This window comes from Equus caballus, chromosome 15 (genome assembly GCF_041296265.1).
Source record: "Equus caballus isolate H_3958 breed thoroughbred chromosome 15, TB-T2T, whole genome shotgun sequence".
NCBI classification, from domain to species: Eukaryota; Metazoa; Chordata; class Mammalia; order Perissodactyla; family Equidae; genus Equus; species Equus caballus.
Window position 1 is genome coordinate 19,286,517 of NC_091698.1, and position 24,776 is coordinate 19,311,292.

General features: G+C 50.8%; 1 protein-coding gene across 6 annotated transcripts in view; it reads left to right on the plus strand.

Annotated features, from left to right (window-relative positions):
- Positions 1-24,073, plus strand: part of UXS1 (UDP-glucuronate decarboxylase 1) — a 96,704-nt gene extending 72,631 nt beyond the window's left edge. For all 6 annotated transcript variants that reach the window (XM_023618483.2, XM_023618482.2, XM_023618485.2 and 3 more), the window contains 6 exons: positions 4,487-4,606; positions 11,407-11,450; positions 15,539-15,599; positions 17,976-18,033; positions 20,010-20,113; positions 23,242-24,073. In XM_023618483.2, coding sequence (XP_023474251.1) covers positions 4,487-4,606; positions 11,407-11,450; positions 15,539-15,599; positions 17,976-18,033; positions 20,010-20,113; positions 23,242-23,373 — 519 coding nt within the window. In that variant the 3' untranslated portion in view covers positions 23,374-24,073. The remainder of the gene's footprint in view (positions 1-4,486; positions 4,607-11,406; positions 11,451-15,538; positions 15,600-17,975; positions 18,034-20,009; positions 20,114-23,241) is intronic.
- The last annotated feature ends 703 nt before the right edge of the window (positions 24,074-24,776 follow it).

The following is a 24,776-nucleotide window of genomic DNA, read 5'->3' on the forward strand; positions in this document are numbered from 1 at the left end:
ATTGAAAATATAAACAAGATAAATAGAATTAGTAATAATCTTTTTACAGATTTTCCCTTTTCCAGAGGATCTTCTTCTGAGTTTCTTAATTTTAATGAATGAAATATCCTAATGTATTCACAGTAGAACTTGATTTTCCCATAAAAAACCTGCCACACAGGCACATTTCAGAACACATCCCTTACGTAAAGAGCAGCTCCCTTGAGCTTTCTTCTGGGCGATGAAAGGAGATGGAAGTTGGGATCAAAGGGCCTCGCGTCTTTCATGGATACTTTGGACTTGTCAGAGAGGAATTAAGTTGCATCTCCACGTGCACTTGGACATGGTGGTTGTTTCAGTGTGGACACCTGTCCAGTGTGCTGTAGTCAGTGCTTAGTCAGTGTGCATTTGAGCTCACGGCCCCGCGTAAGTCGGACCCTCCACGGTCTGTGGCCCCCCCACTGGGCTGGGTCTGCCACAAGTCATAAAACCATAGACTGGCAGGCAGAAAGGAAATTCAGAAATCCTCTGGTCCAGAGGGCTCAAGGGTATGGTTTTATTTTATTTTCTGGCATCACAATACTTTTAAATAGTTAAATAGTTGGTATGTACAGTATACTTCAGTTCGCAAACATTCAGCAAGCAACTAAAATAAGTCACATGTTGGACGGGTAGGATTCACACCCTAGGGGTCAAGACCCTGTGGCCTGGGCCCTCCCGCAGGCCTTGTGTCCTGGCTCTGCCGCCCCCTCGCTGGCCTGCTCTCCATCCCCATTTGCCCCACCTAGAAACCGTCAGGGTAACACTTGCTCCTCCTGGCCTGGTGGTGAGCGCTGGCGTAGCCTGCTGCAGAGAGGCCTTAGGACCAGTTGTCAAGACTACAGCAGGGCTGCTGAGGGAGATTGCAGGCAGACATGTACGCCCGTCCCCTGAGCTTGCATGGCCTTGTCGCTCTGCCAGCCCTGAGTGTGAACTGCAGCATTCTAGCTCCTTCGAGAATCTTGCTCAGCAAGTGAGCTCTCTGTTCTGTAGCGGCCTCGGTCTGATTCTCAGGTAAGAGCAGGCCCCATCAGGATGTAGTTAGGAGAGGCTGCTGCTGGGGGTTACCTGGTTCACCTCCAGGGCCTCTGACCTATTGCTTTAGGGCCGTGCATGTCCTTGTCTCAGGGGCATGAGGAACACTAAGGAGGCCTCACAGAGTTGGGCTACCATAGCTGGAGCGCTTCCTGTTATTTCTCTGTACTGTTCCCTACAGATAAATGAGCTCTGGGAGCCTCCTTCAGGACTGGCTGTCCGTGCAGTGGAGAGGTGATGGTCAGCTCCTGGTCAGCATCCGCTCCCTCTGCATCGCCTGTCTGTTCCACCCTCCGGCACCTTCCATCAGTAAAGACAGTGATCATAATTGGTGTTCAGTGGCTTGAGACAGTGCTCTCCACTGAAGGATGCAGTTGAAAAGAGAACTTTAGAGGAAGGGCCCATTTAATTCCTGCTGGTGACTTTCTGGGAGATGCTTGGGGAGGGGACATCCCTGTTCCTTCATTGTGCTGCCTGACTCACCACTCACCAATCATCCAAGCCTGCCTCCCCAGCTCCTCCTGCCTCTTGGCTACCAGAAGTGGGGGAAGAGCCTTCCAATGGCAGCCTTCCCATCTGGGGTGGTGCTTCTTGCAGGCTGGTCACTGTTTCCAGAGCCCTGGTACTACCGCAGTCTGTGTGCTGCTTGCTTTTGTGTGCTCGCATGCGCTCGCCTGCATGGCACCCTGAGCATCGTCCTCCCTTAAGTTTCTGCTGGTTTGATGCTGATATGACGCAGACTTGCAGGAGTTGTCCTGATCCTTGATAAAAACTTCTTGGAATCTTGGAGTCATAAGTGAATGAGTCATGGTTCCCACACTGGACAAAGCCGTGGACACAAAGTGAAACCCCACCATGCTTAAGAATGATGTGGTTCCTTTTTGAATCACTGCTGTGTGTGTGCATGCAGGCCCTGTACCTCGCCATGGTGGACGCTCAGGTGTGCCCGTGTGGGAGTCAGCAGGCTGCTGTCCTTGGCAGCCAGAGCATTGAATGTGAGACAGGAGTTTGTGCGAGTGTTTGCTCATTGGTCCTCTCGAGGAACGTCTCCCTTCCAAGAGCCGTCTCGTCCTGGCGAGGCGTCCTGGGTTTTCACCCTAGGAAGCGGTCTTTGGGCAGACACTGGCCCTTTCCTCATGTCTGAGCTGGGAAGTAAGGACTCTTCCTCCAAGCTGTGTGCATGGGTGCCCATCCGCTCTCCTGCCCGGGGCCCCCACAGGGCTGCAGGGGATGGGTGTCAGGTGGTGAGGGACTGTGCATGCTGAACGGGGCGGCCTCTGTGTCCTGACACTGCCCAGAGAGACGAGGCGGCATGGGGACTCCAGAAGCGCCGTGTGCTGGAGAAGAGCGGTCCTCAGCGAGTGCGCCTGCATGTGTGTCTCCTCCATGCGCCGAGCCTGGGCGGGCCTTGCTGGTGTAGGACAGGCTGGGGGGCTGCAGTTCTTGGACCAGCGCCATGGCTGTCCGGCATCTGCACCTGAGGAGGCTCGTGCCGTGTCGCCTAGGGTTGCTCTCCAGATGGGCAAGCAGAACAAGAAGGCCTGTGCATGTGCTGGCCAGTGATGTTTGCAGAAGCCGGCCTTTCCTGAGGTCGTGTTCTAGAACGTTGTTCCTGAGGAACGGGGAGTTCAGGAGGATAAAAGTGTCAATTCCCTGCAGCCTTCGCACAGCCCACTGAGCTGCCCTGCTGGACACGTGGTTTGACTGCTGTGAATTTGCTGAGGTCTTTGCAGTCGCTTCCTAGAATAAAGCCATGTTTATCCATGTGTGAGTCTTTCCTCATCTTAACAATTAAATGCAAGTGGATATTTTTGAGTTGTTTTCTATTAGGAACAACATCTCTGCTCCTCCCCTTTTTAGAAACTATTCTGCCATTAGTTTGGTAGAGAAAAAGGTTGATTCCCGGGCCTAGAATAGTAGCTCATATCTTAGTCCTGAGAATAGCTCGTGTGGAAGCATCATAATGTAATGCTGGAGGGGTTAGCAGAAGTATAGCGCCCTGGTTTCTGGACATTGACTGTGTGCTGGTTCCCTGCTTCCCAACCATTTCCTATCTCAGCACAGTTAGAGACCGCCCGTGCTTGCCTGGCACGCTGGGCCCGGAGGTGAGGCCACTGTGGGCAGAGGGGGCCGCAGGGTGGCTCCAGCCCCGCTGGGAGGCATGCCCTTGGGCATGCAGCTCATCGCCTTTCGCTCACTCGGCTGGTGGGGAAATTCTGTGCTGAATAAGCCCCGTTAGCCGAGGGCCCATTAGGTTCCCAGCCTGTGCCAGATCTGAGTGGTAGAACTAGAGAGGAGCTGTTTGGACTGGTCTTGGCAACAATAGCCTCTAATGCTCCTGGCTGCTGGGCCTGTGCTGAGGGCTGCACGGGGTTGGCTTAATTCGTACAAAAGCCCCATAAGGGAGGCACTGTTCTCTCCCAGGTTCCTGTGGCTGAGAGCTCAGCGGCAGGCCTGCTTAGTGAGCCCCAGGTCTTTGCTCCACCGTCCTGCCTGCCCTCGGACGCCCAGAACACACACGTCTGTAGTCTAGTGGACCAAACAAACAAGAAACATACCCTGCGAAAGTCCACTAATTCAGAGTGTGATACAATGTTTAACTTCTTTATCCACAAAGAAGCAGTCTGAAATTAATAATTAAACCACGTAGTTTGGAGAAGGCTTTTGGGGTTTAAGAAATATACTTTCCTGATTATGTATTTGAAAATATGCTTTTTCTGGATTTTAAAAGTAATACATGTTTATTGTAATAAAAATAGAAACATTAAAAAAATACATAGAAGTAAATGAACATGTGTAATCCCCCCATAAAGATAGCTGTTTCACATGACGTTCGTACGCATCATCCAGGCCACGTAGCCCACGCTGGGTGCTGGCTTGTCTTCAGCTTTCACTGGAGCAGATTGGGGTGAAGGGACACTGTGCTCTCTAAGAATGCTTGTCTGTCCTTCCTTCCCAAGATAAAGTGCTCTCTTGTTTTTCTTCAAATCCAATATTAAACATTCATTGACATTTAAATCTCTATTGAGTGATAAATTTGCACAAAACATTATGTGGGAAAGATTATAAGAGAATATGCATAGCATGGTCCTAGTTGGGAAAATAGCTATTTATGTACTGGGAAAAAATTTGATATAAATGCGTTTTTTCCTCTTGTGCTATTTAACTGTCTCATAGGTTTCCTACCAGGATGTTAGTGCTGGTGCTTCATGGGGGTGAGATCTGGGGCACATCTGAGTTTGGTCTAATTCTGTGTAGTCTCCAGATTTGTTTACAGTTAACACATTATATAATCCGAACAAAAAAGCCACTTCCATCTTGGAAGGAAAAGCAGACGTTTTCTGACCCGCTTGCTGTGCAGGGCCCTGAAGTGGGTAAGTGGAAATGCAGGCTTCAGGGTGAAGCACATTTTCTTCCCTTTTCTCTGTTCCAGGAAGGCGTTGAAGTTCGGGTGGCGAGGATCTTCAATACCTTTGGGCCGCGCATGCACATGAACGACGGGCGAGTTGTCAGCAACTTCATCCTGCAGGCACTGCAGGGCGAGCCGCTCACGGTATGTGCAGCCTCAGCAGGCACGAAGCAGTGGGGGCTCGGCCAACAGGTGACGAAGGCGGAGCGCGTCGGGACTCAGGGAGTAACATTCCTGAGGTGCCACTTGGTGTTAAGTAGGAGCTGCTGCCCGCCTCGAAGGGGAGGGGTGCTGGGCGTGAGTCCAGGAGGAATGAGTGTGACGGGAGGCAGGGCCCCACGCTCCCCGAGTGCACAGCGTCCTGCAGGCCTCGTCTACGCTGCCCTCTCCTCGGCCTGCCTCTCTGCCCGGCCTGCCTGCAGAGACTTTCCCAGACGTTGTCTTGGCCGCTGGCTGTGCCCAGTCGTGTGTCTGCGCCCAGCGCCACTCGGGTTGCTGATGAAGTTCCGTTGGTTCTCTTCGGTTCTGCGGAGTCCCCAGCACTCTCCCCCTCCCTCCTCGTCCTGCTTCTCTGGCTCTCCCGTGGTCTTCCTGCCTGTCCGCCTCTGCCTCTCTGCCCCTTCACAGCTCAGCATTTGGTGGATGTCCAGAGTGGAGGAGTGTCCTGTTACTCTGAAAATCCTGCAGGACGGTTTGCTTATCAGCTGAGTGTATTCCCAGGGAAAAAATTATGTGCACGCATGTCTGTCTAACCGTCTGTCCGTCTCTCCCTAGCTATCTGTCCGTGGAGTGAGTTTACTGCTTCTGTTCTCTGATCTTTATGTCTCTTCACTCATTTAATGCTCACAGCACAACTGTGGGGTGCAGGTTATATTATTACCCCGAAAGTCCGATGGGGGACTGAAGCACAGATCTTAGATAAATTGCCCAAGTTTATGTGGCCCAACCATGGCAGCCACTGTTTGCACCCGAGCCTCCGCTCTTAATCGCTGGTCTCCGTGGTGTTCATCTCTTGGGTGTGTTAGCTACACCACTCCCAATTTAGAACAAAAGTTTAGCCGGTTGCAAAATGACGTGGCTCCCCCAGGGCAAGACATATTTTATAGGTGAGTTTTGCTTGACACATGACAGGGGAGTGGTGACTCCAAACGCCAGCCCGAGGTACCGGACGCCACCAGCCTGCTCTCCCGCCTCCAGGCTCACCAAGTGCTGGCTCCCTGCCTCGGTGCCTGCGGATGGGTGCAGGGGTCACACTCGGTCCTCTTCCCCGCACACCATATGTCAGATCCACCAGCGTATCTGGTGGCCTCGCCCGAGTAGATCCAGACTCCAGCCCCTTCTCACTCCCTCTCCTGCTGCTCCCGTCCTTGCTGCCGCCCACTCCCTGTCGCTCCTAACCACTCTCATTCTCCCTGTTGGGCGCTCTCCACCCAGCAGCCAGAGGCAGCCTTTCAAGAGAAGTCAGAAGCTCCAAGGGCTTTTCATCTCTTGAGAGCATAACACGCGGTCCTCTCCTGCCTGCACACGTGGGCCTCACCCCTGCCTCCACAGGCTGAGTCCTGTGTTCCTGTCTGCCCCAGGGGCATTTTTCTTCCGGGCATCTCCCTGTTCAGTCATCAGCTCACTAGGGGAGCCTTCTGGACTGTTCCATGTATGATGGCACCCACCTGTTACTCTCTCCTTCCTAACGTTTTTTGTCTCTGTTGCGCTCCTTACCAGCTGAAATGTTAATTTTCCAGCCCCAGTCCCACCTAGAGTGTAAGCTCTTAGAAGTTGGAACTTTGCTTTATTCAGGCGGTGTCCCCGGCTCCTGGTGACATGTGACAAATGCTGGTGGAATTAATGATTGGGTTTATGGTGGCTGCTTCCCTCTGTGATGAGCACAGGTGGCCCAGTGCCCTGTCCTGGAAGCTGGCAGTTTTATGTCACTGGGAGGCGGAGCTGACTCTCTGTCCCTGGTCCCCTCTGCCTGCTGTTTGGTTCTGAGCCTCTTGTGCCTGGGCCTCCCCTGGCTGCTCTGTGGAGAGCTCCTCGCCTTCAGGGACACTCGGGCCTTTTAGCCACCACTCTTGGTCCCTCTGCTCACACCGCAAGATCAGAGCTGCTTTGTTTGCAGAGTAAATGGCAAGAGCCTTCCGAGAAGCAACTTCTGGATTTATTGCCTCCTGGGCAGCAGCCAGGCCCCAAGTGTCCCCAGCCCAAGAGCAAGTCCCTAGCCCTCCCCAGAATGCACCTATTATGGACAGACGGTCATAACTCATGTGTTGTCTTCATGCCGCACAAGCTTCTGTGCCAGCGACAGAAGGAGAAAGAAGGCTGGTGCCGTCCAGGACTGTAGTTGGTCCAGGCCCTCGGGTTTAGTCTTCTCCAGACGCCGCTGGGGGCAGGAGGCAGTGTCCTCGGGGAGGCCTTTCCGAATGCGTCTGTTTCCTCCTGTCACGCAGAGTTGTCCTTCCGTTCAGTGATTTGATGAAGTTGATAACTTTTCATCCCTTTCTGTCCAGTTGAGATAGCATGTCTTGCTTTTGTCGCATGGTTCTCTGGAGAATTCTTGGGGGAGGGGTCACACATCCTGATTCTCTCACTCCAGCCAGTCTTTGGGAACACTGGGTTTATTCGGGAAGGAGAATAAGGAGGTGTGTCCATCTTTTTCCCTTTCTGCTATATTTCCAAGTCATTTCTGAGACTAAAGACCTCCGTAGTGGTGGTTGGGAACAGCTCAGTATCTTGTCCTCCGTTTTCCAAGCTGGGTTCATGAAATCACTTAGCTTCTGGCTGCTCTTCTCTGAAACCTTCTGTTATCTTATCCCTCGGCAATTTCATTCTTGGGGCACGTCTTAGCGTTCTGAGTCACTGCCCCATCCGATGCCTGTTAGGGTGGCTCAGGGACTGCCCTGCTCGGCTCTGTGAGTCATGCGCAGGAGCTGTATTCGAAGCTGAATCACATAGAAACTCAGGAAATACTGTTCCAGGTTAGAAAGTTGAGAAGGTAGATGAGTATGGTTCAGCTGGAGCTGGCGTAGTAAGTTTATTTTGAAGAGACTTTAGCTCACAATTCACTTACAGCACACGTGCACACACACGCATGCATACACGTGTTTGCAGCAGGGTCAACATCCGTTTTGCCACCTTACTGTGATTATCTCAGTTTGCAGATGAGAAAACTTTATTGAGATGAATTTTTCCAGGACAGCCAGGATGCGGCAGAACTGGGTTTGAATCTGGGTCTATATCACTGTAAAAGTTTTGCTGTTTTTCCAAAGGGCAATTTTGGAGAAACCATCCTTCTAAGACCAGGCCACAGTCAGTTTACTCACCCTCCGTACCCACACGAAGTGTGATAGGCAGTTCCTCACTTTGAGCCTGTGTTCGTGCATCTCAGGCGCGTGAGGCACAGCCTTGGACGTGATGTGGTGCTCCCCCATGGTGCTCCCTTCACTTTGCCCCTCAGTCGTACTCCCTCTGCTCCCAGCTGCCTGTCCGCCCGCTGGCCTGCCTCTCCCTTCTGGTACTTCCTGAATCCCATGCGGCTTTGACCTGCACACCGCCCTGTGTTACGTAGACCTGAAGAGGGCCTGGAGCCCCCTTGTGTCTCTCCCATTCTGTGAAGTGAAACCAGAGCTGCTAGAAGTGCCCCTGTCTTCTCTCAGAGGAAAACAAGGTCTCTGGGGGGCCGTGCAGAGCACTTGCTGTCAGCACGGTCCCTGCGTTATTCATGTTCTGGCTTCTGTTACACACCTGCTTTGGGCCACCTGTGTAGACGGGGTATTGTCTCTGCCCTGTGTGCCCTGTCATGGGAGAGGGCTGTGCACGGGGGTTCCAGGTGCATTCCAGAGGTCAGGGAGGGGTACTGGGAGCAGGGCATAGCATTTTCTCACACACACACACAGCCCCCTTTTTACTTTTTCACATTGAGCCACACAGAGTAAATATGACACACGTGAATTATAAGTCTTCATATTGCAAAATACTGTGTTGATGATATAGCGCGGCTGATTTAAACCAAAATATGGATGGGACAGTATGATATACTATAGAAACTTACATCCATCAGGACTTTAGAAGGATGCCGGGGGGAGGGGTCCAGGATGCCGCCCATGTTGCATCTTAGCTCACGCGCACACTGGAGCACATCTTCAAGGCTGCATCATCGACAGGAGCCAGGAGAGTTGTACCCTGGGGGTCCCCAGGATCCAAGCATTCCTGCCGCAGCCAGGCACAATGGCCCTTCCAGTGCCTCCTCCCGTATTGAGGACTTGACCCTGAGGCCCGGTTGCCACACTGATATCAAGTGAGGCCTCAGTGGAAGGGGTGCTGCTGAGGGACTTTTGCCACTGGACCTTGGGGAGCAGGCTGAGCTCCCCCTGACGACTGTGGTGCCTACAGTTGACCCCAGGCCACCAGAGCCCTATGGCGATGGAGTCAGGGAAGAAGTGTGCCTGAAGACACCCTGGCCTCCTGGTCATGCCTGCCCCTCCCAGAGGGCACTTTCTCAAGGCGGCTGTGGGAAGGCACAGCAGACGCAGTTTATTTCAGTCTTCGGGAGCTGTTGTGGACTTCCCAGTCTGTCGCTCTGAACCTTCCTCTGGGATTAGATGATGTTCCAGCTGCTAAGCGTCTCCATCGCAGTTCCCTTGTTCCTGTTACTGAAAAAGGGTTTTGCACGATTCTTTAGGCTCCTCACCCTGGCGGCCCCTTCCAACCTGTGCCGTCCCTGGCTCAGGCAGCCTGGGGGCCCTCAGGCGCATGCCCGCCCACATGCCTGGGTGAGACGAGAAGCTGCCCCGCGTGTTCCTTTGTGCGTGGTGCTGCATCAGCTCCGAGGGCTGATCGGACTGAAGACTGAGCCTTCTTCTGGGCTTGTTGCTGCTCTGCTCATGCAGTGGGCTCTTCACGAATGTGCCGGAACCCAACAGCAGACCCACCATCACAGTAACCCTGAGTGAGTGCGCTGGGGCGATGCACAGAGAGCAGACAGAGGTGTGTCTGTGCCCTCCGCTGTGACCGGGCAAACCCGAGAAGGGTGGGTGGGTGCAGACGCACAAGGGTGTAGCTGCCCACGCAGACCTGCCCCTTAAGGGGCGCTGTGGCTTGGATTGACGAGTCTGGCCTAAATCTGGGCCTCACATGGCAGTGAGATTGGAGAATGGCCTGGGGCCAGCCTGCGAGTCATAGTGTACAGCTGAGACTGCAGGCAGCTCCGAAGCTGTCGATGCAGCGGGGGAGGAGAAAGAATCCTGGACTTGCAGGCAGGGCAGGGTCTACTCTGCTGGATGCAGGTCACTGTAGCGCTCGGAGCTTCCATGACCCCGTCTTCAAAATAAAGTTGTGGAAAAATATGTGTGTAGATATATATAAGTGTTACACCGACAGGACTAGGCTGGAGGGTGGATTTCCAGCATGACAGGCCGGCCATGCAGTAATGGGTGGACCCTCTCTCCTACTTAACCAGGCCCATTGCTTCCTTTCTGACTCGCCCAGATATATCCTGGGGGTCAGCGAGGCCAGAGAATTGGGGTCAGACAGAACTGCCAGCGAAGCACAAGTCAGAGGCCCACCCCATCTTTCCTCAGTTTTCGTTCACTGACACGTGCTGCTGCCATTGTTACGTCTGCAGACAGAAATCTGCATGAATCGGTATTGGCCCAGCCTTTCCTCACGTGAGGCCTTCCAGCTAGGACCCATGACACTGGCGCATGTAAACACTTACCAAGACAACACTGCCCTTTCACCCTGCTTAACAAAAGCAGAGAAGGCACTGGGGATGGATGGGGCTGCCCCTTCCCCTCTCTCCTTCTCAGAGCCAGTGGACTGAGCCCTGGGAGGCTGATGGGGGAGTGGGGCCAGTGGGGCTGCTGTCTGCAGAGCGCTCGGCCTCCCGGCTCCTCTTTGTGTGGCGGTGCCAGCATGGTTATAATCCGGCTTGGAAATCAGGCTGTTCCAGAAGGCAGTCCCTCCTCCCAGCTGCCTTCTTTCCGCCACAAGCCAACAAGCAAGCAGACAGTCCGTGGCTCTCTGTTCTCTGTGACTGTGGGGTTAGGGAGTCTCTTCATTCCAGTTAAGTGGCATAAACTGCAGAAGTCACAGGTTGTTGCTGAGCACATGTTCATCCAGTACTGGCTGCAGGAGGCAAAGATGAGTCAGACTCCTGTCCCAGGGGGCGCCCACGGGGGGAAGCTGGTAGGAGCAGCGGAGTCTAGAAGATTAGGGGAGGACCAGCGAGCACAAAGGGCAGAGCAGTCCATTCTGTTCTTGGAATGAGCCAGAGGAAGCATCACAAGGAGGCAGCATCAGAGCTGGTCCCTGAGAGACGAGCAGTAGTAATCGCCAGGTGGGAAGTAGACGAGAGGCTTGGTAGCGGGTGAAGGTGTGCCAGCATGGACGGTGAGATGTGGAAACGGACAGGGGACATGTGTGCAGGGGACTCACGTGCAAGTGCAGGCCCCGCCTGCTAACTCTGTCTCCTGTCCCGAGTCTCCCGGTGCTTCTCAGCCTCGGTTGCACGTTAGCATCTCCCCGGGAACTGGCTGTCAAAATACCGAGCTGTCCGCCGGCCTCCTCCGCACAGAGTCTGTGGACTGGCCTGGCGGGGAGCCAGGGTGGGGGACCCCGTTAGATGTGCTGATTACTGTTTGCGTGTGGGTCTATCACCTTGCTGGACTCGGAGATGTCAGTCCCCAGAACCTGACACATCATAAGACTCTCATAGAAGCGGAGTCCTTCCGATACTGTCTTGAGGACAGACTTAGACACATCCGAGTGCACGCGTCAAGTGTTCCGCGCCCTCCCACGGTCGGGACTCTACTTTGAAGTATGAAGCGTGGGTGGGAGCGTGCCTGCCTGCAGCATCAGTTTGGGGTCGGTCTGTGCCCCTGGCGTTTTCGGGAACCCCGCTGTCTGGGGTGTGGTTTTCCCAGGAGGCCTAACTGTCGGTTTCCTCCCAGGTGTATGGATCCGGGTCGCAGACAAGGGCCTTCCAGTATGTCAGGTAAGACGCCGGCCCTGCACGAGCGGCGGCCCAGCAGGCGCCGTGCAGACCCAACAGTCGCGTCTGTCTTACACGTTAACTGTTTTCACAACTCTAACAGCGTGTCTTGGTTAAAAGTTCATTTTAAGGGGCTGGCCTGGTGGCGCAGCCCTTAAGTGTGCACGTTCTGCTTCAGCGGTCCAGGGTTCGCCGGTTCAGATCCTGCGTGCAGACATGGCACCGCTTGGCCAGCCATGCTGTGGTAGGCGTCCCACATATAAAGTAGAATAGGATGGGCACGGATGTTAGCTCAGGGCCAGTCTTCCTCAGCAAAAAAGAGGAGGATTAGTGGCAGATGTTAGCTCAGGCCTAATCTTCCCAAAAAAGTTCATTTTAATTTTCAGATGGGAAAGCTCCTGCCATTCTCTTTTTAAAAGTTGGAATGTCATGTGGCCATCCATGACTCAGGACTCAAGTGCTGCTCCTTTACTGCCACCTAGTGGTGCACAGGTGCACTGCCCGGCGCTGAGGGCCGTCGCCTCAGTTCAGGCCTGGTAAGGTTTGGCCTTAGTCGCCCAGCAAACCTACGGATTCCAAAGTCTGACCCATTTTTGAGTGGATGAGGTGGTCCTCAGAGAAAAATGAGAGTGTCCCAATATTCAATTTTGTGCTGAAACTAAAGGCAGATAAGAATGTGTTTAAGAACTTTGTTGAGTAGTCTCACATGGTAATTTTTATTGTTTTCTTGGTAATCTTCGTAAATCTAATTTTTTTTGGTCAGTTCAGTTGATGACAAATTTTAAAATGGAGTTTGTGTTCTGAGAGAAGAGTTACCATATAGGCAGTTACATATACCAGAATATTTTCTCACAGCACACTGTTACTGTGAATTCTGTGTAAGTTTCTGGTATCCTACATCACTGTAGAATCCAGCCTGTATTTTGGCACGATATATTTTCATTTTTCCATACAAATACCCTGTAATGCCAGGCAGTTGGAAAATGCTATTCCTGGTGTCTTGAGCTTGTCCCGGGGGTACTGTAGGGGCCACGTAGTGGCAATGGGGTGAGGGTCTGGGCAGCCCCCACCTCAGCTGGAGCAGTCACAGAGACCGTCTGATTATGTGAGGGTCCCAGGTGGACATTGCTTTGAGAAATGGAACTGCTAGTAAAAAGAAAGCAAAACAACCGCTGTAGATTTTTCCTGGAAGTGTTTGTGAATTTCCACATTTAGTCCAAAAGAAAGCCGTGAATAAACATTTATAGTGGTCAGTGTTTTTTTCTCTCCACCCATTAGCATCTTGCCAAGCAGGGCAGAAAGCCTGGGAGTATAAAATGACTGGCCCACTTTGTTCCCCAAACACCCTAAGAAGGGACTTAACCAGGAAGTGGCAGCTACCCCCTTCAGGATCGTTTTCATGTCAGAGCACTTGACCCAGGCACCACGTGCTCCGAGGAAACTGCGGTGGCACGTTTCTCTATCAGGCTGTGTTGATTGCCATCTTTTCAGAATACTGTGTCCCCCCCCACCCTCCCCCTTCCCTGACGCCGTGCCCCTTCTGGAGGGAGTCTTGCGGTCTTCAGTTACACTCAGTTTCCTTCAGCCGCATCAGTGGTCCCTGAACTTCTCCAGCTGTAACACCACAGGAAAGAGTAGTGAGCCAGTGAAGGGAAATCAGAGCCCATTCTGCTTACTGTTCCCGTTATTTCAAAGGTAGCAGATACAAAGTTCATTTTAAAATAGCCTCAGATACTTCTTTTTGCTAGCGATTAAAATATTTTAAGAATTCAGTGGTGCATGTGCCACATTCCATCCCAGTTCAGGACAAACACACCCCTCGAGTGCGGCCTGCCCAGGTGTGGCTCACACGCACGGTCATCGTCCCAGATGCCAGCAACACCTGGGAAAGAGCACTCATGTCGTGTCACCAGGAACACTGGGACATTTCAGAAGCGTTGGGACATCCCTTTCAGAAAGCCTTTCTTTGTCACAGTCATCATTGCCTCCCCAGCTCTAGCCATGTTCTCTCGGGTCATGGGGCCTGAGATGGTGAGGCTCCGTGACTTTACAGACTCAGGCACGGGGTTCCCCTCATGCACTTTGACGTGTTCAAGACTCAGCTCTGGTAGTTAACTACCAAAGCTTCCTGTTTTTAATAAGCTATTTTTTAGAAACTGATAATCTTTTACTTCATGGTTAAAAATGCGTGGTGTCTAGGAACGGCCCTGTGGCATAGTGGTTAAGTTTGATGTGCTCCACCTCAGTGGCCCTGGTTTGTAGGTTCGGCTCCCAGGTGTGGACCTACTCCACTCATCAAGCCATGCTGTGGCAGCATCCCACATACAAAGTAGAGGGAGATTGGCACAGATGTTAGCTCAGGGACAGTCTTCCTTGAGCAAAAAACAAAAAAAGAGGAGGATTAGTAACAGATATTAGCTCAGGGTAAATCTTCCTCACCAAAAAAAAAAAAAAAAAAAAAAAAACAGCACAATGTCTGACTCCATAGTTACTCTTCCAAATTAACTGTTACAAAATCCATGATTGCCTTGAGGCAGCATTTCCTGGTTTCTGAGGTCTAGGTGATCATGCGCATCGACATCTTGGCATGACCGTGTTTGGTATTTTCATGGTCAGGGTACGTCCTCATCCACATAACAAAGGCATGCTATATTATTTTAAAAAGTCACTTTGTCAAAATGACACTTTTAAAGAGCTACAGGTTAAATGAGTGTGATCTATGCCATTTTGACCTTAAAAGTTGCCGATTTATTACATAAAAGGTACACAGCCCACCCCCGTCACGTCTCCCAATGAGGATGATTGCATAAGAGTCAGTTGTCCTCGAGCTTGATATGGACCCCTCCCCATTTCAATATTACAAATGGCTGTGGATGCCCCTGAGTGGCAGCTTTTAATGTCTTCCCCTGACTATGCAGAGACGTGTGCCATGAGAGAACATGTTACGATGTAGTAATTACTGCCATAGTGATGAAGTGACTTTTTGCCAGTTTCCGGAAAAGGTAAATCATCCGATGTCCTCAGATATTTGCGTCTGTGCTTGATCTGTGAAACTAGAACGACTTTAGGCACGTTCATATAAAATACCCATTTGTCGTAAACAAAAACCCAGAAAACAGTTGGTTTACTAAATATCCCACCAAACAAAACCTTTATTTCAACCAAAAGGAAAGCAAAAGCTGAGGTTTTCTTTAGGAAGTTCACCCTAGTGCCCTGCTCCTTGCTGGTAATGCTGGAGGAGGAGGGAGAGGCTTCAAAATGGACTTCACTGGATCGCCAGAGCAGGGTTTCAAGTCTTCTCAGAAATACAGCTGGTGAAAATAGACTGAGAGGGGCTTGTGGAGAGCAGTGAGGTGTCATTTTTACGAAGTAACTTTTTTTTAACAGAGCCACACTTTAAAGCTTCTGAAAATAAGAACCAAACCTTGGTAAGCGAAAATTTGCTTACTTATCTTCACCTTCATGGCCCTGCCAATCACGATCCATTTGCCGCATCCAGACACCCCTGACGTTTCATATGAGCTGTTTTCTTGGGGGGAGGGTGAACTGAAGGGCAAGGGAGTAGGGAGCGGCGTTCCAGTTTATTTCCGCACTTGGTATTGTTTGGCTGTATCTGTGATTTGCCAGTATGGGAGTTACATACTGGAGTCCTTTCATTTCAGTGGATCTTACTTTTTAAAAAATCATCTGCTTTTGTACGGGCCAACTACGTGGGTTCACGTTAACCATGGACTTTCATCAGAAAGTTGTGTAAACGCCATCTTTTTTGGGTGTGTGCCTATTTTAACTTATTTTTATTTTTTAATTGTTAAAGGATTTCAGAAATATACAAAGTTGAGAACTCAAGCCCATTGCTCAGTTTCTATCCTGTTTAACCATTCTACCCCACCCACTGAAAGCAAATCCCAGATGTCATATCATTTCATCCATTAATACTTGAGCATTCTCAGCTCCCTCTTCTGTGCAGGATTTTATTTTGACGTTCAGTTTTCCATTGGGTTTGGCTTTCCTCTGGGAGGGGGCGTGTCCGACACTCGGCACCAGTGTGCCTCAGCAGGTGGCGCCTGACCTGGCCTTCCCTTCTTTTCTAGTGACCTCGTGAATGGCCTTGTGGCTCTCATGAACAGCAACGTCAGCAGCCCGGTCAACCTGGTGAGTCCAGCCTCCCCTTCCGTGTCTCCAGGACAGCCCAGTTTCATTCTTCCGTGAACCCGTGAGAAGCACCAGGCTTGGCTTTACTTGCCATCAGCACACTGAGGACTTGCTTGAGTGTTGCCTGTTGAATGTGGACGCTAGAGGAAAACACAAAGCACAGTAAAGTAAGAGTTATAAAGAAGTACAGCATCCGCACGACGGGGATGCGGGCTGTAAGCAGCACTAGCAGCACTAAACTAGCTTCGTCCACCTGAAGGGCCCGCGTAGAAATCTGTACATCCTCTTGGTGGTATACAGGGGCATTTTGTGTGCCTTCCTTTCTCCATCATTCGGTGTGCAGATAGTCTGTCTAAGACTTAGTAGAATGAGTTTTCAGAAGATGGAGGTTGTCCAGAAAGTCTTCCGGGCACTCTGTGGTTCAGCCGTGCAGACCACCTTTGTTGCTTCCTCCCCCACCGCTTCCAGAGTCTCTCTGTTGCCGGGACTATAAGGCTGGTTTGCCCGGTCTCCCTCCCAGCCTTAAACATTGGCAGTGCTGGTGAACTTGCTTCCCCTCAAAGCAGTTCATTCTGTCTTTGGCCAGTTCTGGCTGACGGGAAGTTTTTCCTTAGGTCAAGGACTAGAATCTCATTCTCTGTGCGCCTGCCCACTGGCCTTACTTCTCCGCCTGGGGGACCATGTACAGCTAGTCAGATGCCTCTGCATTGTGACCGCTTTCCAGGGATTTAAGGGCACGGTCATACCCCGGAGTCTTCTCCTCTCCAGCTCTTTCAGCCAGAGCCATGGCATGCTGGAGTCCTCTTCCCTTTCCGTCACTGTCTTCTGAATGGCTTCACTCCATCTTGTTTAAATGGGAAGTGTCCAGTGTAGACTGTCCAGCATTCAAGATGTTCTGCTTCTGTTGATGGCAACTGACACGAGAGCCCCTTAGCTCATTAGGGAGCCACCTAACACTGCCTCACCTGGACAGTGCCGTGGGCTCTATTTCAGGGGCTTCTCCCAGACCCCCTCTCCTACTTCCTATAATGTTTGGGACTCTCAAACAGGTGTGGCCATGTCTGCTTATTTCTTGGAAACCATATCACTCAAAAACCTGTCTTGTACTTTTTTCTGTAACCAGCAATCTCGAGCATGTTCCATCGCGTTCCTTGTCCACTGAGTTGGGAGGGAGCCCTTCCCAAACAGGCAAGAGTGGCCCCTGGAGCGGCCGATCCCTGTGGGGCCGTTGGTTGGCTCAGGGATACAAGTGGCTGCAAGCACCCAGCCGGTGCTACCTTCGTGAGCTGCTGAAGGAACATGCGGTTAAAAGCAGAATAGATGTGTCTTGTGAGCATTTGCTGACCTGACGCTGTAAAGGCCCTGCCAGCTGCTCCCTGTGTTTTCCCTACGTGCCCTTTAAAATGAGCACGTTGTCCAGGATCTCCTTGAGTATCCACGCTCGTTCTTTAGATACCATGTTGCTTCCTTCCTCCTGCTGGGGGCCTTTGCACTGGGACATTTGGAGATGCCCATCTCTTGTAGAAACCTGTCTTTTCTAAAGTCTGAAGAGTGTGTCTGCCAGTAGCCCTGATAAAAACTGGGCCACCTTCTCCCAGATTCCCACCACTCCACATTGCTAGCTGTACCTTTTTTTGTGCCCATATTGAGGGCCAGGGTCCCTGCCTGCCTCGCTTACCTTCTAGCTTCAGAGCAGACTAGGAAATTGGGGATGAAGTGTCTTTAAGATATGAAATTGCCAAACTTGCTGGTGGTCTCTTAGGATCGGGAGTAGGGTGGCAAGTAGGAGTAGCAGGATTGGGAAGGGACGGGGCAGTGGCTGCTGCGGTGTGTGGTGGGAGGGAAAAAAGGAGAAAATGGTTTCTCTTAAAGCCCCCCAAAAGCTGAGTATACTTTGTCAGCCACATTGAGTCTTTCCCTCCGTGAGTCATTTCATTCCTGTTAGGGCTTTCGTGTGTGAGTTTGCAAGTCCCTAATTACTTAAGTTGTTGACATAGTACACCGAGAAGGAACTACGTTGTCTTAGGAGAGCTAATTTTGCACAACAAACTTATACAAAGTGACACTGCACTTGCAGTGACGTTAGATACAACAGTTGTCTGTCCTGGTGACTCGGCCAGCGCATGTGCCCACGTTAGATACTCTCAGCTGGGCTAGAGGGTGTCCTTGTGAACCGTGAGTCCAGAGGACAGAGGTGAAGACAGGTAAGTGTAGCGCTTGGCCAAGTTGAGGAGTCGGCATCTTGAGACATGAGACAAGAGGCAGGAGCCTGGAGATTCCTGAGGTGCCCAGAACGTCCTTGAAGACTGCGTGTGGTTTGGGGGGAGGGGCCGCTGCCTCAATTATACTCATAACCAGAAACCGTTTCTTCCTCAGGGGAACCCAGAAGAGCACACCATCCTAGAATTTGCTCAGTTAATTAAAACCCTTGTTGGTAAGTAGGACAAACACCTTCCTGAAGGAAAACCGGCTGCACTTACCCTATCAGTTAATCACACCTTGACTAGGAAATGGGTAATGAATGCAGGGTAATTGAATCAGGTAGATAAAAAGCAGAACTTTATCAGGAACACTTAATTGTTTTCTGATTCTTAATTAAGTAGTGGAAAGATATAGACGAAGGGGATAGGGAAGGAGGCCGGTGTTGTTCACAGTTGGAATTGCGGGTCTGTGGAGTGGGAAGAAGATTGTTCCCAGTGCTCGGGACGGGCTTGCGTTGGGTCCTTCTGCACACTGGCCGTTGTTTGGTTTCCAGACCTGGCAGTGAGGAGCATGGAGTTGCAGGGAGCAGGGAGAGTGACACCAGCTTGTGCGTTTCTGATGGAACCTGTTGGCGAGTTTTATGTTCTGTTTACAGTTCTGGCCAACCTGGCTGTGAAACGTTGTGGGCAGTGTAGACACGGGGAGTAGCCCCTGTCAAGGGTCTGCTCTTAAGCCACAAGAAGTTTGTGTACTTCCAGCCAGCCCTTGGGTTGCAGACGTATTGGGTGAGCCCTCTGTCACATCATCAGGCTTATGGAGCTCTGGGGAGTCTGGCGCTTGGGGGTGTCTGTTTTATGGGATTGATTGAGAAATTTGAGTGAAGACACAACCTGGATGGAGTGTGGTTGGCTGGACTAAGGGTGAACGTCATATAGGATGTTCTGGACTGGCTCTCCAGACCCTACTCTTGGCTGGATTGATTCTTCAGGCTTGTCCTTCCTGGCGTTGAGCTGTCGTCCACCAGCATTGTTCTCATCAAGTCTGGACAGTTGGACAGGAGAGGGGATGCTCTTCTGGAGATGGGAACAGAAGCATCTCGTGGCTCCAGCAGCCTCCATTCAGATCCATTCCCCAGCTTTTCTGTTCTGAATCTGTCTGTCCCTACCCAAGTAAGGAAGGAGCATGCTCAGATAACAGCTAATGTGGCACCTGGGCCATCGAAAACCTCGCTGCCCAGAGTGGGGCCCAGAGGACAGCATCCTCAGCATCATCCAGGCACTCGTTAGAAATGCAAAATCGCACAGCCTGCTCACGTCTCCTGGACCAGAGTCTGCATTTTGACAAGATCCTAGGTGATTGTGTGTGCACTTTGATGTTTGAGAAGCATTAGTCTAAAACCTGAGTGGGCTGCGGTATAACCACGTGTTTCTGTGAGTGGCTGTGCAGACACCACCCCCACACCACAGTGGCTGGAAGCAACCACCGTTTCATCTGCTCGAGATTTTTCCATCAGGGCTGGCCTCCCCTTGGAGTTTCTTCTGCACGTCTGGCTGATGGTCACGGGCATGGCTTCATTCTACTGGTCAGCAGGCTCTGGACGCAGCTAGGATGCTGGACAAGTCAGGCTTCTCTGTCCTTCTGCACATGGTCTCTCCAGGATGACTGGCCATTTTAGGTGTTGGCTCAGGACTCGATGCTGCAGGCACATATAAGTGGCCAGGTTTCTGTAAGGCGTCGGCCCCTTACTGGCCTGTGGTCATTCCCCCTACTCTACTAGTTAAACAAGTTGAAGCTTGCTGATTACTCCAAGGCGTGAACACCCCAGGTGTGGCTCACTGGGGACATCAGTGTCACAGACCACCACACACCACATTTGCTGTATTTACTTACTTTGGAGTCGTCTTGGTGGGCATGCCTGCTGTGTCAGCTGGTGGCAGGTGGTCTGCCTTGGAGCCGGCAGTGTGAGGCACACCCTCCTGTTTCGTTTGGGGTAGCTCAGGCTGTAGAGGCAGAGGAGCTGCTCCTCCCCGAGCTCTGGAGAGGCCAGAAGGACAGTCCCTCCCACGGCAAGGCGACTCTGTGATGGGGTGTTGTGCAGCCTGCGCCCTTGTCTGCCCAGATGGGATTTTATTGTGACATGTACAGTAGAAGTCAGAGGTCTACTGGTTTGTGATTCTGTCTTACCTTTTCCTTTTTTTAACAACTCAGGTAGTGGAAGTGAAATTCAGTTTCTCTCCGAAGCTCAGGATGATCCACAGAAAAGAAAACCAGACATCAAAAAAGCGAAGCTGATGCTGGGCTGGGAACCTGTGGTAAGTGTCGGGGAGTGACGTGGCCTCACGGAAAAAGGTCTCCACAGGCCACGTCCGTGTCCTCGTGGGCACCAGCTATTGCTGGGTAGCCCCCAGTGGAGCGAGGTGGGCTCAGGCATCTGGGCAGACTGGAGGGGAGGGTTTTTTCCAGGTCATCACGTAGCTTCTTGTGTCATGTGTCTCATTCTCTGTTATGGGGCAAGTGGCTTGGCCTGCTGGGGGCTCTGCCTTCATAAACTCACGTGGAAGCAGCATTGAGGGGGATGGCCCTATGTGCTCTGGGCCTGTGTGGACCTGCCTGTCTCTGCTCAGTCAAGCCCGTCTTGGCACGTGCAGGGTTGGGCGAGGCTGCCGTGTGAACTGGGGTGAGCTAGTCCACCGGCTCTGGTGCAGGCAGGACACCAGGTTGGAGAGACAGAGGCTGCAGGCGAGGAAACAAGGGGATCTCCATGCATTTCCTTTGCTCGCAGACTGTCAGGCCCTTGCTGTGACTGCAAGAATGTTCTCCTCCCCTGGCCTGGAGTGCTTGTCTCTCAGGTCCTGTGTCCTCCAAGCTGCCCAGGTTCCAGGGCCGCCTGTGGCTGGGGCTGTGCGTGGCTGCTGCCTTCTGTCCTTCAGGCCTCAGTTCAGAGGCCATCTGTTTAGAGAGGCCTTCCTAGGCAGCCATACCTGTGGGCACAAGTTCACCCCATTTACCTTCTGTAGCGCCTCCGCCTTCCCTCTTTGCTCCTCCGCTCCCCCGGGGCCCTGCCAGAATGTGCCCTCCCTGAGGGCAGCGGCATGTTGGGCTTGTGTGCAGTGCCCCTGCGGCTGCCGCAGAGCCTGGCGCACTGTCGGTGCTCGATAGACGTAGGGCCGTCCCAGGTGTGCCTTCGTGGGCTGTGGCTGCCTCCCTGTCGGGTCACAGGCACAGAGAGGCAGGGCGCAGCCACAAGCTGTTCACCTTTTAAAAATGTGTGTAGTACTGAGTGTGGGGAGGAAAAGTAATGTTCCCTCTACCCTTCTGAGTTCTTAGCTGAGACCCCTGTGTGACAAAAAACAGATCAAGAGAAGAGTGAACAGAAGGTTATTAACATGTACCTCTTGTATACATGGGAATTTCCCAAGGGAAAATAAGTACCTCAAAGCGGTGGCTTAGAACTCAGGCTCAAATACCATCTGCACAGGGAAAGGGGGCACGTGAGCCTCTGAGAGAGGAGGAGGTGATATTGGGAAAGGTGAATGGGCCCTTAGAAGAAAAGACGGAGCTGTGATGGTTTGTGACAGGCTTTATGTGGCGTCAACTAGTCTCCTCTGTGGTGACAGTCGTGCCCCTGGTTGATGGCACTTCTGGGAGGGGAGAGATGATGGCTGATTCCTTTTGGAGGATCTGTCTTTGGGTGGATGAGGACAGTTTAGGGTGAGCCTCTCCCTGTGTTGGCTGTTTGTCAAGTGCCTGCAACTCAGGATAATCAGTAAACAAAAGCGGCCTATGGTGGTTGCGTGCCCGACTGCTCCCTTCCGAGAGCTGAGTCAGTGGAAACCAAGAATGGCGATGCTTAGAGGATGAGGGTTCCAGTCTAAAGATAAAAGGCTTCTTCTATCCTGTGATCTGCAGGTCGAAGCTAGCTGCTGAGGGCCACAGAAAGTTGTTGAATGAAATAGAAACACGATCATTAGGTGACGAAATCTACTTTTGTCATCATCCCAGCTGCGCAGAACAGGTTGCAGCAAGCAGAGGCCTTCATGTTTAGAAGGCACGTGCCATGGTCTCTTTGTAAATAGAACCTATGGTTTAAGTGAAGCGTTTTGAACAAAGTTAAATACGTGTTCACCACATAATAACTCCTGCTTCTACATTAGGTGAGGTGTGTCTACAGTGGGCATTAATATTTGTCTGCAGTTTAAATGTATAATATTCAGGGCCAGCCCCATGGCTGAGTGGTTGGGTTCACACACTCCACTTCCGTGGCCTGGGGTTTGCCAGTTCGGATCCTGGGTGTGGACCTACTACCGCTCATCAAGCTGTGTTGTGGTGGTGTCCCACATAGAGGAACTCAGAATGACTTACAACCAGGATATACAACTATGTGCTGGGGCTTTGAGGAGGGAGAACAAAGAGAAAGATTGGCAACAGATGTTTATCCCAGGGCCAATCTTCCTCACCAGAAAGCAAAAAAGGAAAAAAAAACAAAAAAACAAAGGTGAGCATTTGGCACAGGTGTGTGCCTAATTATGGTTTTAAAAAGAAAAGTGGAATATTCTAACATTTTTAGAATATGAGGCATCTACCACTAGTTTATCTTTCTGCTAGTAGTTTTAATTCCTAAGAAGTTTTTGAGGGATTTTGTCCAAAAAAGCTTTTATTTACATCTTCATTTTCCTGCGTGTGTGTTTTTAACAGCTTTGTTGAGGTACAGTTGGCATCCAGCAAACTGCCTCTGGGTAAAATGTACCATTTGATAAGCTTTGATCTATTTTTACACCTGTGAAGTAGTGGCCACAGTCAAGACACTAGGCACAGCCGTCTCTCCTGGGGTCTCAGGGGTCTCAGGGCCCTTGGCCGTTCCTCCTCCACCCTCCTCCTCTTCTCACGGGCAGCTGGTTTGATCTGTTTCCTGTTTGCCGCAGGGCAGCTCCAAATTGAGATTGCTTCTGTGGTGTATGGATCCCTCTCAGACTCAGCCTCTTGGGTCACTGTGGGTGAGAGTGCAAAGGGCAGATGTCTCACGGGTGAGTGAAGCTTCTAGATCAGACACGGGTGCCTCCCAAATCACCTTCCCCCGACGGTGGACTTCTTCTGAGAGGAAGGTGCATGTGTGCGTTGTTTCTAAAGTGGTCTTAGCAACTGATTCAGACTGGAGCAGACACCAAACCAGCCAGAGGTGGTTTGGGGTCTTGGGGAGTTAGAGCTCATTTTATGTCAGTTAGGGGTGAAATTTGTCAAATTGCACAGTGCGTTTTGAAGGCAGCTTTGGAAGGACCTCTGGCTCCAGGTTGGCAGAGTTGCCATAGTGACCCGCATGTGGGGCTGTGAGGCCCTCCAGAGAGCCCTGACCACAGGTCCGCACTTCCTTCCCACGCAGCCTGGGACAGTCTGCTGTTTCTCAGCAGTGGCCCCGTCTCTCATTCTCACTCTCTTCCAACAGGTCCCGCTGGAAGAAGGTCTAAACAAAGCAATTCACTACTTCCGGAAAGAACTCGAGTACCAGGCGAACAATCAGTACATCCCCAAACCAAAGCCCGCGAGAATAAAGAAAGGACGGACGCGCCATAACTGAGACCTCACCTCCTGTTCACACTTGATGGGATGTATTTTTTTTTCTTTCTTCTTTTTTTTTAAAGAAAGACTTAAACAGGTGTCATGAAGAACAAACTGGAATTTCATTCTGAAGCTTGCTTTAAAGAAATGGATGTGCCTAAAAACTCCCCTCAAAAAACTGCAGATTTTGCCTTGCACTTTTTAAATCTGTCTTTTTATGTAAAATAGCATAGATGCATCTCTGCATATTTTCGAGTTTTTTATCTTGCTGTGAGAGCATACGTCGTGACTGTCGTTGACAGTTTTATTTACTGGTTTCTTTGTGAAGCTGAAAAGGAACATTAAATGGGGTGAAAAATGCCGATTTTATTTATAAAAGTGGGTACGTATAAAGGAGACGTTATACTATGCATAAAGGAAAACAGCAAAACAGAACCCAGCAGGATTGTCAGGTGGGTGGGGTGCCGGCATTTATCCTTTGGGCGGATAAAAGAATTCTGTTTGAGAGCTTTATGTTTCTTTTAATTCAGAATTTTTCCAAGGTCTAGTTTTTAGTTGCAAACTTGACTTTGAAGTATTTCTGTTGGTTATCATGATCAAGGATATTTGAAATCACTACTGTGTTGTGCTGCGTATTCTGGGTTGGGAGGGAGACAAAGTTAACGTATTCTTGGTTAACAGTGGTTAAATATGCTATTTTAATAAAATATTGAAACTCACTTTCAGTGTTAAATGTTGGCTTTCTGCTTTGCATGGTTCGTTGTTCGATTACTAAGAAAAATGTTGGAGAACTTAATTTAAAAGAAAATTCTGAAAACATCCAGGTCATTATAATACGTAATTTGGTGAGTGGATGTTGAAAACATTTATCTGCTACTTGAGCTGAATCAGTGCACATAGTATTAACTGCCATGTGGAGAGATTTTCAGATCTTGCCCAGGGTTGGAGTCATTGTGTCTCCTCTGGCAGCACAGACCAAATGGAGAAAAAGAAGCGCCATTTGTCATAATGATCTATCAACTAGACTCATTGAGTGAAAGCTTTAAGAGCTTTCTCTTTTGTTAAGAATTCTTTCCAGGTTTAGTGGTAGGAGTTTTTTACTGCTTTTATAGCAAATGGAAGAACAATGCAGTAAAATCAAGCCACACATTTTCCAAGTCAGTTGGCTCTGCCTGATAGCGACAAACCTGAACCAGCACCAAGGGGGTAAACCATCAGGCAGTTGGGCAAAATGCTTGCTTCCACGGCTAACCAGGGTAAAGTAGACTTGCCTGTCCTTCAAAGTCACCTTGGGATTTTTTTAACTGGACGTGGTGTTCCAATCAGAGTCTCTGGGCCAGGCCCAGGAAGCTGTGGTCTTGTTTCATGTATCCTGCTAAATTCTCCAAGAGATTCTGGAACCAAGGGTCGTGTTAGATTGGA